The sequence below is a fragment of the Salvia splendens genome, chromosome 13, assembly GCF_004379255.2.
Source record: "Salvia splendens isolate huo1 chromosome 13, SspV2, whole genome shotgun sequence".
Lineage (NCBI taxonomy): Eukaryota > Viridiplantae > Streptophyta > Magnoliopsida > Lamiales > Lamiaceae > Salvia > Salvia splendens.
Genome location: NC_056044.1, coordinates 30,599,194 through 30,613,962, shown reverse-complemented (window position 1 = coordinate 30,613,962; position 14,769 = coordinate 30,599,194). Strand labels below are relative to the sequence as shown.

Here is a 14,769-nt window from a genome sequence, read left to right as displayed (position 1 = left end):
AGAATTTTTCTAGTAGAATCTACATTTACAAATTTTAATTACAAAATTTTAAAATAGTGCATTTTTACATGATCCTGATCCGACATTAGACATATCTACACACCAAACCCTCTCTCAAAGTAACAAAACATGAACCAAACACCCCATCACTACTAATCAAGTGTACTTGACTTCTCAAACACCTCATAATCACATTCATAACCTATGGTAAACATTAACAAAACATGCCAATTAGTAATGACCCAAATTCAATCTCCTACTCCCCGCTTGACCCCAATCGTCCACGGCAACAATTTTGGGACTTTTCACAAGTGGGAAATGGCCTTTTTCTGCCACGTGGCCCTAGAGCTCCAACATGTACTAAATATTTAGATTTTTATGTTAAAAGTAATGAGACAGGTTGGAAAAGTGAGCTGTTGAAAGGGATTAGATTGGCACGTGTATTTAAATATGGGGCATGCATGGCCAATTTATATTAGGCGCTTCTCAACTCAAAAGGCCGTTTATTCATATTTGACCCCTTCCCCCATTTCCACTCTTATCCACAATTCAATTTTTTGGCTTATAAAAAAATCTACTACTAGGGTTTAATTAGTTCAATTTGGAACTTCCAAAGGTGGTTTGGGTATTTCAAGTCAAAATTTTGGAACCCACTATGACTTATATTAGCATTATGTTAATAATACATCCTAATCCTATCTTGTAGTTAGAGATCTAGCATACTTGATTAGGTTTGTTTTATAGCTAATCAAGATTTTTAATAGAGTTATTGATGTTTCTAAAGGGACATTCAAGAGATGCCTACTCATGTGGAGTATGTTATATAAAAAATAAATTTTGATATTTATGAATTTATAAGAAGAAAATTAGTATTTAAATAATTATTTGTGGTTGACTTTTGGTCAATCTCACATCTTTCAAATTCTGCAAATTAATTACTAACTTTACTATAATTACGCAAGAGGAAATCCAAATCGTGAATGCCCAAATTTGTGAATACTCGAATGCGGTTTGGTTTTTTGAATCTTGATCTGGATTATACGCATCGGTAAATTGTGAAGCTCGATACGAGTCGAAGTTGCAAACCCATTGTGAAGCCTTAAAATTTAGACATTAATGATGCAAATTGAGAAAAAAGTCCTAAAATTGGTTAAAATGATTGAAATGTTGTTGTTTCAATTCTACGTGGATGATAATATTTTTAAAAATTGATGTTTTGTCCACATCAAAACATTCCGCTTCCACACCAATTTCATCAAAAAATGTTTCACACGACACAACTGTGACTTGTAAGAGTAGTAATTTTTAGTCGTTGTAGTAGCTCATTTCGTATACTATGGTAAATTTTTTGTGGTGTGATGGTAACTTTGATTGGGATATAATCTGTTAAGAGCTAAGTTTAGCCTCAGTTTCCTATTTGACTATCGAATTGGGTGCAAGGTAAGGGCATCCAAAGTGGGACGGACGATAGGCCGCCCGATGCCTCGGGCGCGCCATCGTCCGCCCCCTAAGCTTAGTCCGCGGACGAAGTGCGGACGATAGGGCATCGTCCGCGACATCGTCCGCCCACTGTGGGCGACGCGGACGATGCAACAAGTTTTTATTTTTTTTCGAAATTTGTCTATTGAAACCTCGATTGTCATTCTACTTTTCATACTAACATTTCTCGCATCTCTCATTTCTCTCATCTCTCACATTTCTCCATCTCTCACAAACCAAAATGAACCACGACGACGACCGGAGTTCCTCGGAGGACGGTAGTCTGACCTTGACTCGAGCCTTAAATGCAGCCGTGCAAGACGCAATGGCGGAATGCTTAGCCATAATGCAACGCGAGGAGGCGGAGGCGGTGGAGCAGATCCCCAGGCCTATTCGACGTCAGACGTTTGTCCTCCGCGAACATGCCGCAGCTCACGAACGTCTATTTGCAGACTATTTTGCCGAGCAACCACGGTGGGGCCCAACTATTTTCTGCCGCAGGTTTAGAATGCCTCGTTACCTTTTTCTCAACATTGTCCAGACGTTGGAGTCACGTGATGAATACTTCCAGTATCGGGAAGATGGAATCGGCAGACCCGGACTTACGCCGTTGCAGAAGTGCACAGTTGCACTCTGTCAGTTGGCCTACGGCACCAGCGTTGACATGTTCGACGAGTACCTCCACGTCCGGGATACAACAGGCAGCGAGTGCCTGAAGAGATTTTGTAGGGGAGTTGTGGAGGCCTACAACGACACATATTTGCGAAAGCCGACTGCTGTAGATTGCCAGGGCCTAATGAGAATGTACGAGACGACGCACGGCTTTCCTGGGATGCTAGGGAGCATCGACTGTATGAACTGGGAGTGGAAGAATTGTCCGACGGCGTGGAAAGGCCAATTCACTAGTGGATACAAGGGCAGCCACCCGACGATGATCCTCGAAGCCGTCGCTGACCATCGGCTCTGGATCTGGCATGCTTACTTCGGTGTAGTCGGGTCGAACAACGACATCAACGTCCTCAACTTATCCACCCTCTTCACCGAGCAATGCAATGGCAACGGCCCGACCATCGAGTTCACTGCCAACATGCGCCAATACCACATGGGGTACTACTTGGCCGATGGCATATACCCAAGGTGACTTGTTTTTCTGAAGACGATCAGCTGCCCAATTGGTGATAAGAGAGTTTTATTTGCTCAAAAGCAGGAGGCGGCGCGGAAGGATATGGAGCGGACATTTGGTGTGCTCCAATCACGGTGGGCAATAGTGAAAGGGTCAGGCGTCTCTGGTTCAAGGAATTCCTCGCCGATGTCATGTATGCGTGCACAATCTTGCACAACATGATAGTCGAAAATGAAGGTAGGAGCATCACCGATTGGACCGACGACGAAGGTGCATCTAGCTCCTCCAGCACGGCGACCCCGTCCCCCGCTCAAGGATTACCGACGTGTTTCAATGAGGTTCTATCTAGACAGGCCTCAATGCGCAACCAACACGACCATGCGCAGCTCATGAACGACATGATTGAAGAAGTGTGGGCCCGTAACCGCCGTCGCTGAGTTTTAGTATTTTTTTAAATTCGTATTGTAATGTATTAATTTTATAAATTAAATGAAGGTTTTTCCCAATTTTTGTAGTTATTTAAATATTCAAATAGAAGAAAATGCTTATGGTACGCCTTAGGGCGCCCCACTGCAAGTGGAAGGGCAAGAGAATAAAATGCTGACGTGGCGGTGCATAGGACGGGCTTTAGGACGCCCCTTAGGGCGCCCCACTGTAGATGCTCTAAGTAGGCAATGAAATAAATGTTTGAAATCAAATTAACGAGCATGACTAATGTTTGACTTGAATAAGCTTTATAACATTCAAGCCAATTATAATTGATCAAACAAAATCAAAACAATTTCGAAATTCGAGGAAACATCAAGGAATACCATTTCAAGTGGTAAACAATAACCAATTTTAACAAACATTTTACACTTTCATAGCCTCACAATTTGGGCTTAAAAATTAGTAGTTTTGCATAAGAATTTTAAATCCAATTATTCCAAGATAGTATGAAACCAGTATCCAATCAAACAATAAATAAGTTAATTTTATTTAATTAAATGTGATCTGAAAGCATTGAAATAGTCTTTGGCCAATTAACCTACCAAAACGAAAGTCGCCCGACCCGACCCGACCCGACCCGACAGCGCGTGGAAGCCAAACATTTTTCATTTGACCCATTTAGGGTCAACCGGGTCCGGGTTGCCGGGTCAAGCTTTGGAGACGCCTATAAATACGACCCTCTCATTTCTCCTTTTCACAAATCACAATCTCTCCCAATAATTTTCATTTCACATACGCAAAAAGCGACCTCAAAAACCATTTAATTAATCATGGTGCAGCTGAAGAAGAAACTTTCCGGCAAAATGAGACTCAAATACACTCCTCCCTACGCCGGCGCCGGCGACATGCCTGAACCGGATATGTTCGTCCTCACCTCCGCCGGTCAGCGAATTCCGGCGCACTCTAAGATTTTGGTATATTTACTCTCTGATCTTCAATTTTATGTCGATTCATCAGCTTAATTCATTTCTATTTGTGTGTTTTGATCATTTTCCACTTTACCTTTATTCGATTTGAATTCCAGAGCTTTAAATTTTAATACAAATCTCTGTTTTTTGATCGGAATTGATAAATTGTGTAATGTTTATTAATAATTGGGATAATTTGCAGGCATCGGCATCGGTAGTGCTGGAGAGCATAATCGAGAGGCCGGAGAAGCACCGGAGCACTGAACGGAAAATCACGATCTCCGGCGTACCGTACGACGCCGTCCATGTCTTCCTCCAGTTTCTCTATTTCAATAAGTAAGTTTGTTGTTCTAATCAACAAATGTACTCCTATTTTTCCAGTTTTTTATTCAAAAAGCTATTCCAACTCTCAAGCAATAAAAAATTTAAAATTGGACCAATTAAAGTAGTACAAAAAATAATTTTCACATCCGCCGTCCATTTCACAACCTCCTCGACACGTGGCTTATATTCCGCGTTCTCAGTTGGTGGATTGTAGATATTTTATTGATTCGAGTTACTGTTTTGGTAGGCGCGGCGAATTACAGAGTTTCCAGCATCACAGGAACTTGGAATTCTGTTTAACTGTATTTACTAAACTGCCCTTCCGGTGTGAAATTTTTTTCAGGTGCAGCGATGAGCATATGGAGAGCTATGGAATCCACCTCTTAGCCTTGTCGCATGTCTACTCTGTGCAGCAGCTGAAGCAGATATGCACAAGAGGTTTAGCTAAGCGATTGAGCGTTGAAAACGTGGTTGATGTGCTTCAGCTTGCAAGATTATGCAACGCGCCGGATCTCTACCTCAAGTGTATGAGATTGGTGTCTGATAAATATAAAGCCGTCGAGGAGACCGAGGCGTGGAGGTTCTTGCAAGAGCATGATCCCTATCTCGAGCTCGAGATTTTACAATTCATCGATGAAACTGAATCGGTATACACCATAACTTAAACCTTGAGCTTCTTTTATGTTGTATGTTCTGGATTCTTGATTTGATATTGATGGACTATTGTTGATTGGTGTAGAGGAAGAAGAAAACGAGGAGGCACAGGGAGGAGCAGAGCTTGTATATGCAACTGAGCGAAGCAATGGATTGCCTAGAGCATATATGTTCGGAGGGATGCACAAGCGTTGGCCCGTGTGACATGGACCCGAACGAGCATAAGGGCCCGTGCAGCAAGTTCTCAACCTGCCAAGGGATTCAGCTTCTGATCAAGCATTTTGGTGCTTGCAAGAAGAGGGTCAATGGAGGGTGTTCGCGTTGTTCCCGGATGTGGCAGCTGTTCAAGCTGCACTCTTCGATTTGTGATCAGACAGACGAATGCAGAGTCCCCCTCTGCAGGTAATGAGAAGCATTTCCTGATCTTTCAATCTATACTTAATTGCTTGATTTAGCTAAACATTGGGGAATTCACTTGGATTAGCCAGATAGAAAGAGTCTAGTTTTTTTTAGCATACATAGTAATTATTTGGTGAGATATGCTAAATTGCTTTACATTCTCTATGAAAAGGGAAATGAATCAAGCTGTCATTGTTGGGTTATATCTTTTTTTGATGAATCTGCCAGATATGTTCACTGATTTTAGATCAAGAGTATGCCTTGCTAGATCTGATTTTGTTATTGGTTGTTAGCAGTCACATTTAATTGTCAAATATGATACTACTATAATTTAGGTGTAGGCTATGATAATTTTAGTGGGGTTGGGATGAAATACAAATTCAATTTAAATACAGCTGGTCTTACAATCAACTAAAGTTTGGTATGTTCTGTCACAGACAATTCAAGTTAAAGACACAACAAGACAGACGAGGGAACGACCCCCGGTGGAGGCTGCTTGTGAAGAAGGTGATCTCAGCCCGAACCATCTCTTCTCTGTCCCTACCAAAGAGGAAAAGAGAGGACGAGTCCCGGATCGTGTTGCAGCCTCACGGGTCGAGGAGGAGCATCAGAGTGTAAATCAAGATCACAGCAACCATGAAACAAACATGTGTGTGTTTCTTGGTTTACTTTGCCATGTAAATTTGTGGTTGAAGTTGAGTTTGTAAAAATTTGGTGGTGATGTCCTTTTGTTAGGCTTAGGGAAGGGGGATCATCGAGTTTCGATCCGTAGACTTGTCTGTTAAAAGATAGGAGGTCGCATTATTTGGTGTCCTTGAATGCATGTCACACGATAGAAATCTCGTTCCCCTCTTTTTTTTGTGTGTGGGTTGGTAGCAAAGAAGTAGGAAAGGCCAACTAGTAGTAATCTTGTTTTAAGTTATGAATTTTGTATTTGCAATTGGCTTTGATTCTTTAGTTTTGGGTTTGATTATTTTATTTGATGCTTATCTACATTAGTAGTGGAGTACTATATAATATTACTATCAATTTAGTTTTTTAGGTAGTTGTTGATCGTTGAAATTAGTTCGATTGCTTTAAGATTTGAGATGAAGTTTTGGTGTGGATGACTGAAAATTTGGTTTAGGAATCAGAATTATTCCTGAGATAAATATTCGACGGTTTGAGTTCACGTTATAAACGTTACTCATTGAAATTTGAATATGCAAAATATGGAGTATATTTTTTACTTGAGAAGGACTCAAGGAATTAAATAATTAGGAGAAGGTAGAAAGTACATATTTTGAATAGGGCATCTAAAATTTCAATCTTGACCTAGTTCAATTCACGACTAAATATTTGTATAACATTTATCTATTTTAGTAGAGTTTACGTAACTGATAATGCAGATTTCTGATTTATCTATTAAAAAATAGGGGAAGTAAATGGCGTGACCAATTAATCTTGAAGATAATGGAATAAGTCGTATTTAAATCAATAAATTTCAACACATGATTTTCCAAATGGCGAAGCACGATAGCCCCCAAGAAAGTCGAAACGTTTTCCCAAACTGAAATTAAATTATATTTATAATCCAAAATTCAATATTTTTTATATCAAAAGTCTATTATCCACAATATCTCATATTCTATTATTCCACAACCCATCATCCAATATCCATAGAAGTATAGGGAGGAAAGGAAGGAAAAGACAATAACGACAACATTTGCGACCACTCGATGCAGACACAATGCCTTGCTACGACGTTTATGAATTATTTTCTGCACTACAAATCAAAATTTTTGGATACATTATTAATACTACCATATAGTTACTAACTATTAGATTGAGCAAATTTTTTTGTAGCGACTATCTTTTCTGGTTATAAAAGAAGTCTAACAAATATAAAAAATATCTAATCTATCATAAAACAATTAAGGATTTTAAGGCATGAACTCTTATTTAACATTTGTAAGCAAAATGTGGCAGAATTAGCTGCAAAATTATATTTTCCATGCCATGTTGAACTACCACCAAATTAAAATTAGACAACAAACCTTGTACTACGTCGAACAATTGAACAACTTTTTATTAATTAATCAATCAATCGAGTTTAACTTTGTTAGTCTGGTAGTATTATTTTCCAAATTCAGCATTATTTAACGTTTTCATTTTACTTTATATAAATACTTTTACTCACATACTTATTTACTTTATCGTAATAACAAGACAAATAGTATAAAACGTAACAAAATATACTGAGAGATTTGCTAACGGTGGAGAATTATTTCTTGAAAAATTGACCTGATAGCCATGTCTGCTTTTTCCCTTGACTAATTAGTGGGAAAGAAAAAAGATATTCTTAGAAGTTAGAAAGATGTATTAGACTCTAGAGACTTCTAAAAGCTATATTATGATTCAATCAAAAATATTAATGGGGTGCTATTAGTTAAATATATGTATTTTATTTAAGTATATAATAAAAATATTAAACGCTTGAGCGCAAGATTACTCATATATATATGGAGCATCGTTATCATCTAATTTGAGACTCCATTTATTCAGCAATTTAATAAAGCCTAATTTAAAAGTATTTTATTTAAGAATAGTAGTTAGATTTCAAATATCGTATCAATATTAATTGATTTGATTTAAGCTTCACGATGACTTGACACCATTAATTATGTTTGTTCCCGAATAGTATAATATCTTATAATATCATCATCATTACAATTAGAATTGGTTCCATTTTCCAGATTTTATGGGGGGGTGGGACCCCCTCACAAATTTGATAATTTTTAATTTAATTTTGATATTTTTGGGGCAAGAGAAATTTTAAGGTTCATCGATCAAAACACTAATCTAGTACTCCTAGTATTTATTTAACTTTACACACTCGTTACTCTTAAATACCACTATGTGTCTATGATCCTAATGAAGCTATTTAATTAAAAGGTGCTGACTAAATTTATTAAATTGAATTATTTAATTACGAGATTACCCCCTCTATCAATTAGACTATTCTAAAAGGATGATTTATCGTCGTAATAAATGTTGGAATCTTATTTCAACTCAACTCGACGATTAAAGTTTTTTTTTCAGCTAATTGTCTTCACAATATATAGAAAATATATATATGTGTGGTTTTCCACTACTAAAAGGCATGACAATTTTGATTTCTTCGCATTAGAAGTGTCGAAAATCTTTCAACTTTGGTCCCCGATTTGCAATATTTCTCTTTTTAATTAGTTTGAATAGAATCTTGATCACTAGAAATTGGAGGTGGATGTCACAATTCTTGGTTCATTTCATTATTTGATTAATTTGGACAAGAATCGTGTTGAGATCAAGCACGTTGTTTGTCCATATAAAATGGGAGCATTTTATTTAGACTAAAGGAATCTTTCTTTCCTCTATTGCTAGACATTACTTATTTTCTTTGCCTCCTCTAAAATTTCAACTTTGTCACGTTTTTTTTAATTTAGGGCACAAAAAGTGCATATAGTGGCATGCCAACATGAGCATGGGGTTAATAATTATGGACTGTGTGTGTGTGTGTGTTATTTTGTGGAGTATTTATTTTTTATTGTGAGTGTGAATGACAAATATGACACATATTGAATATGAAATCATTATTGTGGTCAAGCATATCTAAGCTTCAAATAAGAAAGCGCACACTTTATGGGTACAATATAACCCACTTTTTTGCTTTACTTACCTAAGATTTTGATCCATTTAATGATCAATAAATATCGTTAGTGCAGTTGCTATTGAAGTGGGTGCAGGGACGGAGCCAGGATTATAAATGAAAGGGGGCAAAGTTATATGTGATGAAAATTTTAGAATTTGAGAAGGGGCAAATACAAGAAAATTTTAATAATTTTACAAAATTGGACCATAAATTAGTACATGTAAACATATTTGAGGAGGGGCATTTGCCCCACCTTCTTATAAGGTGGCTCCGTCCCTGAGTGGGTGGGATCGCTGTCTCACAATTATAGGCTGCAATTTTTTTTAAAATTTTTCTATTTTCTAATTTTCTAAAGCAAATTACCAACGGTAAAATCTGTAGGTAAAATCTAATTATCCGTTGGAGAACGGTATTGCCAATTTGCCACGGATAACCAAGAAATATTAGTCGATAGCCATGTTGCTAATATTTTTTACCGAAGGGATATATGCTGCCAGTAAAATTCCCAACTGTAAATAATGATTGTTGATTAAGGTTTAGGGAAATTACAAATGGCAGATCCTTCGGGTAAATGCCGACGAACATTGTGTTTTCAGTAAATCCCTCGTAATTGGTGTGTTTTTTTACAATGAAGATTTTGATTGAAAAACAAATTGAAGAAATTAATAATGATTGATCATAGTTTGAAGCTCCAAATTGCTATAGTTATTAATTTATTACACTCTCAAATCGAGAATCCTAGATACGATGGATGGAGGTAGTATCCGATATCATATCATAACTTATTTGCAATTTTTGTTGTTTGCTAAGGTATTTTAAAAATATGTTGTGCTAATTCACATGGCGCGATCTTATTTTGTTAACTTTCATGAACAAAACCATATTGTTATAAGTATAAAATAGGAATATATAATTATAAAAGAAACATTATTATAAATTATGAAAAAGATAACCATATGCTTAAAAATATTTGTATTGAGCATCATATATATGTATGTCTTCACTCGAATTAAATTGTATATTCTCTTCCCTACCACGGTATACACTTTCGGCGTTCGTGCACAATATTTGTTGTATGTGTGGTAAGGGAATTTGATGTACACTTTATTTTCACTTTAGATTTGCTCTTTTCATCATCATCAATCTTCCTTTTCCTATGCATATAATGATGTTTGGAATATATAATAAAATATTGGTAGTTACATCAAATACTTTTAGGAGATGCAACTTTTTAAAATTTATTTATTTATTATATTATCTCAATATTTTTATATCTCTCGATCTTATAATAAAGATGTGAATAATACGCGCCTATTGTACTAAAACTATCAATTGCTCCATAAATTAAAAAGAAAACCTAATCAACCAATTTCCTCAACACGGGCCGGGCTCAAAAAAAATTTCCTCTAGAAATTTATATATGGGCCTGCATAAATGTGGATTTTAAGGCCCATTAACCCTAATTAAGAAAATAATAGTAAAATGAAGAGGAGTCTGTTTATTTCAATACTATTTGTTACTCCTTATACTGAATACTCCAAAATCATATTAAAAGTGGATTATGTAAATAAGAAAATACCACAATTGGATCAAGTTTAGAGACTTTATAAATAAAATATAGTAGTACAATTTTCTCTCTATATGCATAAAAGAAGAGTGTATTTGCTCACAATGATGTAAACGAAAACAATAACAATCATGTAAACGACATTGTTCAGACATTACAATATTAAGTGTTAGCTTAAGAAATTAATACTACATGTGTATACTTTGCCTTTCTCATTAACACAATAAATCATGCAAATTACATACTGGATTTTTCATTCACATGCATTAAAAACACTTCAATTTGTTAATGCACACATACATTCAAAGACTCTATTTTGATATATGGATCATAGAAATTAAGCTACTTTTGCAAAGTATGATCTACCTAATTAAAACCCTTATATAGAAAGTTCGTGTTCTTAAGCTGCTTCTCTCTACGAATCAAGAAGAGTTTCCCACCGATAAGAAATCAATAAATGGTGGAGAAGACGAGGCTTCATTTCGTTGGACTGAAGCCTCTTTCTGATCAACTTCTTCTTCTTCTTTGTCGCCGTCATCGTCTTGCTTCTCTTTCCTTGCATAGTCTATAACCTCACTTCTATTTGAGTCTGTATTGATTTGGAGAAAGTTGTAGAACTCCACTCCTTTTTTCCTTTCTGCATTGATCAAGAACTGGATGAATTAGTGACTATGTTATTTAAACACATGCAATTATTTATATAGTAATTAATTAATTAGTAAAGGATACCATTTAATGAAGTTAGAAAATAAATGGAAGAATCATATTCAATTTCATGCTCATGCAAATGTAAATAGAAAAAAATGTTCAAAGAATTTATTATTCAGTGTATATATGTACTATATCATACACAGATTTCAATATAACTACAACAAATATTATTTAGAAATGGGTCTATAATTTCTTGATTTTGAGACTAATTGAACAAGAATAAACTATTTTGCATGAGTATGAGGAAGTAACTAAAAATGGTCAACTTATATTTCTTTAAAAAAAAGTCTAAGAATATGTAGTGAATAAGTTACCTTCATCACTCTTCATTCTAGTAATTGGTGTGTCACAAAATTGAGGCTGATTCCACCCTACAATCTGCAAATTATATCTCTCTTGAAAATTCTCCATTAGAGGGCTAAAGCTCAGATTTTTGCCTCTGCAAATAGATAAAATGTTGCCATTATCAATCTTTGATGTAGACAACAATTCTCGCTCGTTTCTCAAAGCTCGTTTCTCGTAGATTTTCGATCTCTCCCTGCATTTTCTAGCCATGATTACATGCCAGTGATTTTTCACGGCGTTATCAGTGCGCCCTGGGAAAACCCGGGCTATTATGGCCCACCGGTTTCCGTGAATCCGGTGGCAGGCGAGGAGGCGCTCCTCCTCCTCCTCCGTGAAAGGGCTGCGGTTGATTCTTGGATCCAATTGATTGAACCATCTCAGCCTACAACTTTTCCCTGATATAGATGTGTCAACAAGATATTAATTATTTAGTGTATGTTGTGTTAGTAATATTTATGAATTTAATTTGCATGCTATATTGAAGACTATGTAACATATCTCGACATGATAATTATGAATTTAATTTGCATGGTTTGTTAAAGACTATATATGTAACATGTATGGTGTTATTTAGGATGTAATTTTAGAGAAAAAAATGTTCAATAAGAACTGTTTTAAATAAGCAGGTGAGAATCGTTTATGCTAAATGTGTAAAGTATACGTTAAATGCAATATTTTTACATTCTCGTGATCATAATCCATGCAATTATATGTGTAGAAATGTAAATGTGGGTGAGTTTGAATTTTTAATTGAACCATAACATAGTTAGAAGTTTGGAGATCCATGTACGGGTTAATCATCGAATCTATCTTGGACTGGTATTTGTTTTATCAATTTTATCACAATCTTTTAATTTTATAAAATTATCTGTAATATGTAATAACTATATCAATAATATCTGATAAATTTTCAACTTTATTATCATATATATTTCACTTTTTAAAACTAGAATCGATTTCTAATGTCTGGATTTTGATCCAATGGTGGAATAAATTTTACTCCACAAGATGACCTATTATTTTTCTCATATAATAAATTGTACTGTAGTATACGATAATATTAATATTTTATTTTATTTTATTTTTATAAAAAATACTTTAAAACTAATTGACAAGATCATGGAAATAGAAATGTTAATTTGAAAAATATAGGATAAAATAAATACAATTACTAAAATTGGTGGGATAAAATTGATAAAATTATTAAAAATCGGTATGGATTATATATATTATTAACCCTCCAATGTATTGATTTGTATTTACATTTATATATAGGTTTGAATCTGTAATTAATGGATTTACACACTAAGAGTAATCTTATTAGTCCTAATTTTTTTGTATGAAAGCTCAAGAATAACATAACTAGTAGAAAAAAAGTTTTGTTTTTTTTTCTATCATCAATATTATCAAACCCTAGCTAGAACTGTGCATGAGAGAGAGAGAGAGATGTACCTGATCTACCATGGAGCTTCTCAGCTATGGCGTTCCAATTATGAGGTCCATATCTTTCAACTAATTCCCGCAGCTTCTCGTCCTCTGCCGGCCTCCAATGGCCTCTACTGCACATCTCTCTTCGACGATGTATAAACACACGCACGAGGAAGAAAACTCTTTTTGAAGCCCTAATTGAATATTCTCTTCCCCTTTGCAAACTCAACAATCAAAACTCAAAAAAGAGGGTTTTGAAAGAAAATGAATAATATATATATATATAGGGTTTGTGTGGAGAGAAAAGATGATGATGATTGATGAACAGGAAAGATGATAAATGGGAATAAAAAGAGAATATATAGATAGAGAAGTAATGGAAAGGGGGTTAGATAAACAAGTGTTTTCCGTTAGAGAGTGGGAGGGATTTGGACAGACCAGCACCACCAGTTGATGCAACATCTAGGCTAACAAACCCACTTAATTACACAAACAATATTCTTGCAAGAGAGAGAGAGAGACATAGGAGTTATACGGTATTTAAGTTCGGTCAAATTCTAGTCTGTTTTCCAACTTTTAAAATCAGTGGAAAAATCATGAAGTTTGAATTTGTTCTTATTTATCCCATGACGATTTTTTTATGAAATTGTACTATCTAATATGACAGCCAAAAAATCCTACTTACGTGGACGTCTCTACCGATGAGTTAAACGATGTACTTAGTTTATTTTTAAAGAAAATAGTGTTGTTAGGTGAAAACCACTAAAACTATATTACATGAAGTTTGGATTTGTTCGCATTTATCCCATGATTTTTTTTGGTCAAATTGCATTTGATATGGACGTCTATGTTGCTGAGTTAAACAATATAGTGTAATTCTAAAGAAAACAATGTCGTTAGATTGAAAACCACTAGCAATATATTACACATAGGTGATCACCGGGTTCTTTTGCGGTTGATGAATACAAATAAATCCAAACTTCATGATTTTCCAACGTTTTTCGAAAGTTACAGAATGAACCAGAATTTCACCAAATTTCATGATTTTTCAAGCCACTTGCATGATAAATAAATACTCTTAAATATGAGTGTATTCTCTCTCTAAATATATATCTGATGAGAGAGAAAGGAAAGGAATGGGGTTGCTTGGTGGGGTAAATGTCGTTCTCCTTTCAACATCCATCTTTTCTAAAAATTCTAACCTACATGTACCCACCAAAGCAGTCTGTCTTTCCCTTCTAACTGTGCATGCAACACTATTCAAGTGTAATATATTATATACATATTAATTAACAAATAAACACTATAAGATGTTACACACTTGTCAAGTTTTATTTGATCTTAGATTTCAAACCTATACGAAAAAAGGCACGCTTGTACCTAAATAAGGGAGTGGAAGTTTGTGTTAATGAATTTAATTTGATAATATCAATATTGACTAGCAATGAAATGTTTGGTATTGTTGTTAGAGCTTAATTAGTGAAGACGTATGTATAATGTTTTAGGTCTTGACCAGCTTTCCTAAACCTAACTAAAAGTTTGCCCAAATTAATTGGTTCTGCAATTGTGATCTCGTGATGAATTTGTTTGTAACTTCTAATGTATAACATGCATTTAATTAAATGAAATAAATTTAGTTAATTTAATTATGTAACAGAACTACTAATATATA

At 35.2% G+C, this 14,769-nt stretch overlaps 2 protein-coding genes across 2 annotated transcripts; one reads left to right on the top strand and one right to left on the bottom strand.

Annotated features, from left to right (window-relative positions):
* The first annotated feature begins 3,804 nt into the window (after positions 1–3,804).
* LOC121762332 (BTB/POZ and TAZ domain-containing protein 1-like) lies at positions 3,805–6,333 on the top strand. The gene is made up of 5 exons (XM_042158177.1): positions 3,805–4,005; positions 4,202–4,335; positions 4,667–4,970; positions 5,063–5,379; positions 5,814–6,333. The coding sequence occupies exons 1-5, from the start codon at positions 3,862–3,864 to the stop codon at positions 5,992–5,994; spliced, it is 1,080 nt and encodes a 359-aa protein (XP_042014111.1). The 5' UTR covers positions 3,805–3,861; the 3' UTR covers positions 5,995–6,333.
* A 4,510-nt stretch (positions 6,334–10,843) lies between these two features.
* Positions 10,844–13,544, bottom strand: LOC121760996 (transcription factor MYB54-like). Its single transcript, XM_042156577.1, has 3 exons — positions 13,122–13,544; positions 11,639–12,064; positions 10,844–11,250 (listed from the first exon to the last, which is right to left on the bottom strand). The coding sequence occupies exons 1-3, from the start codon at positions 13,234–13,236 to the stop codon at positions 11,036–11,038; spliced, it is 756 nt and encodes a 251-aa protein (XP_042012511.1). The 5' UTR covers positions 13,237–13,544; the 3' UTR covers positions 10,844–11,035.
* Positions 13,545–14,769: the final 1,225 nt, after the last annotated feature.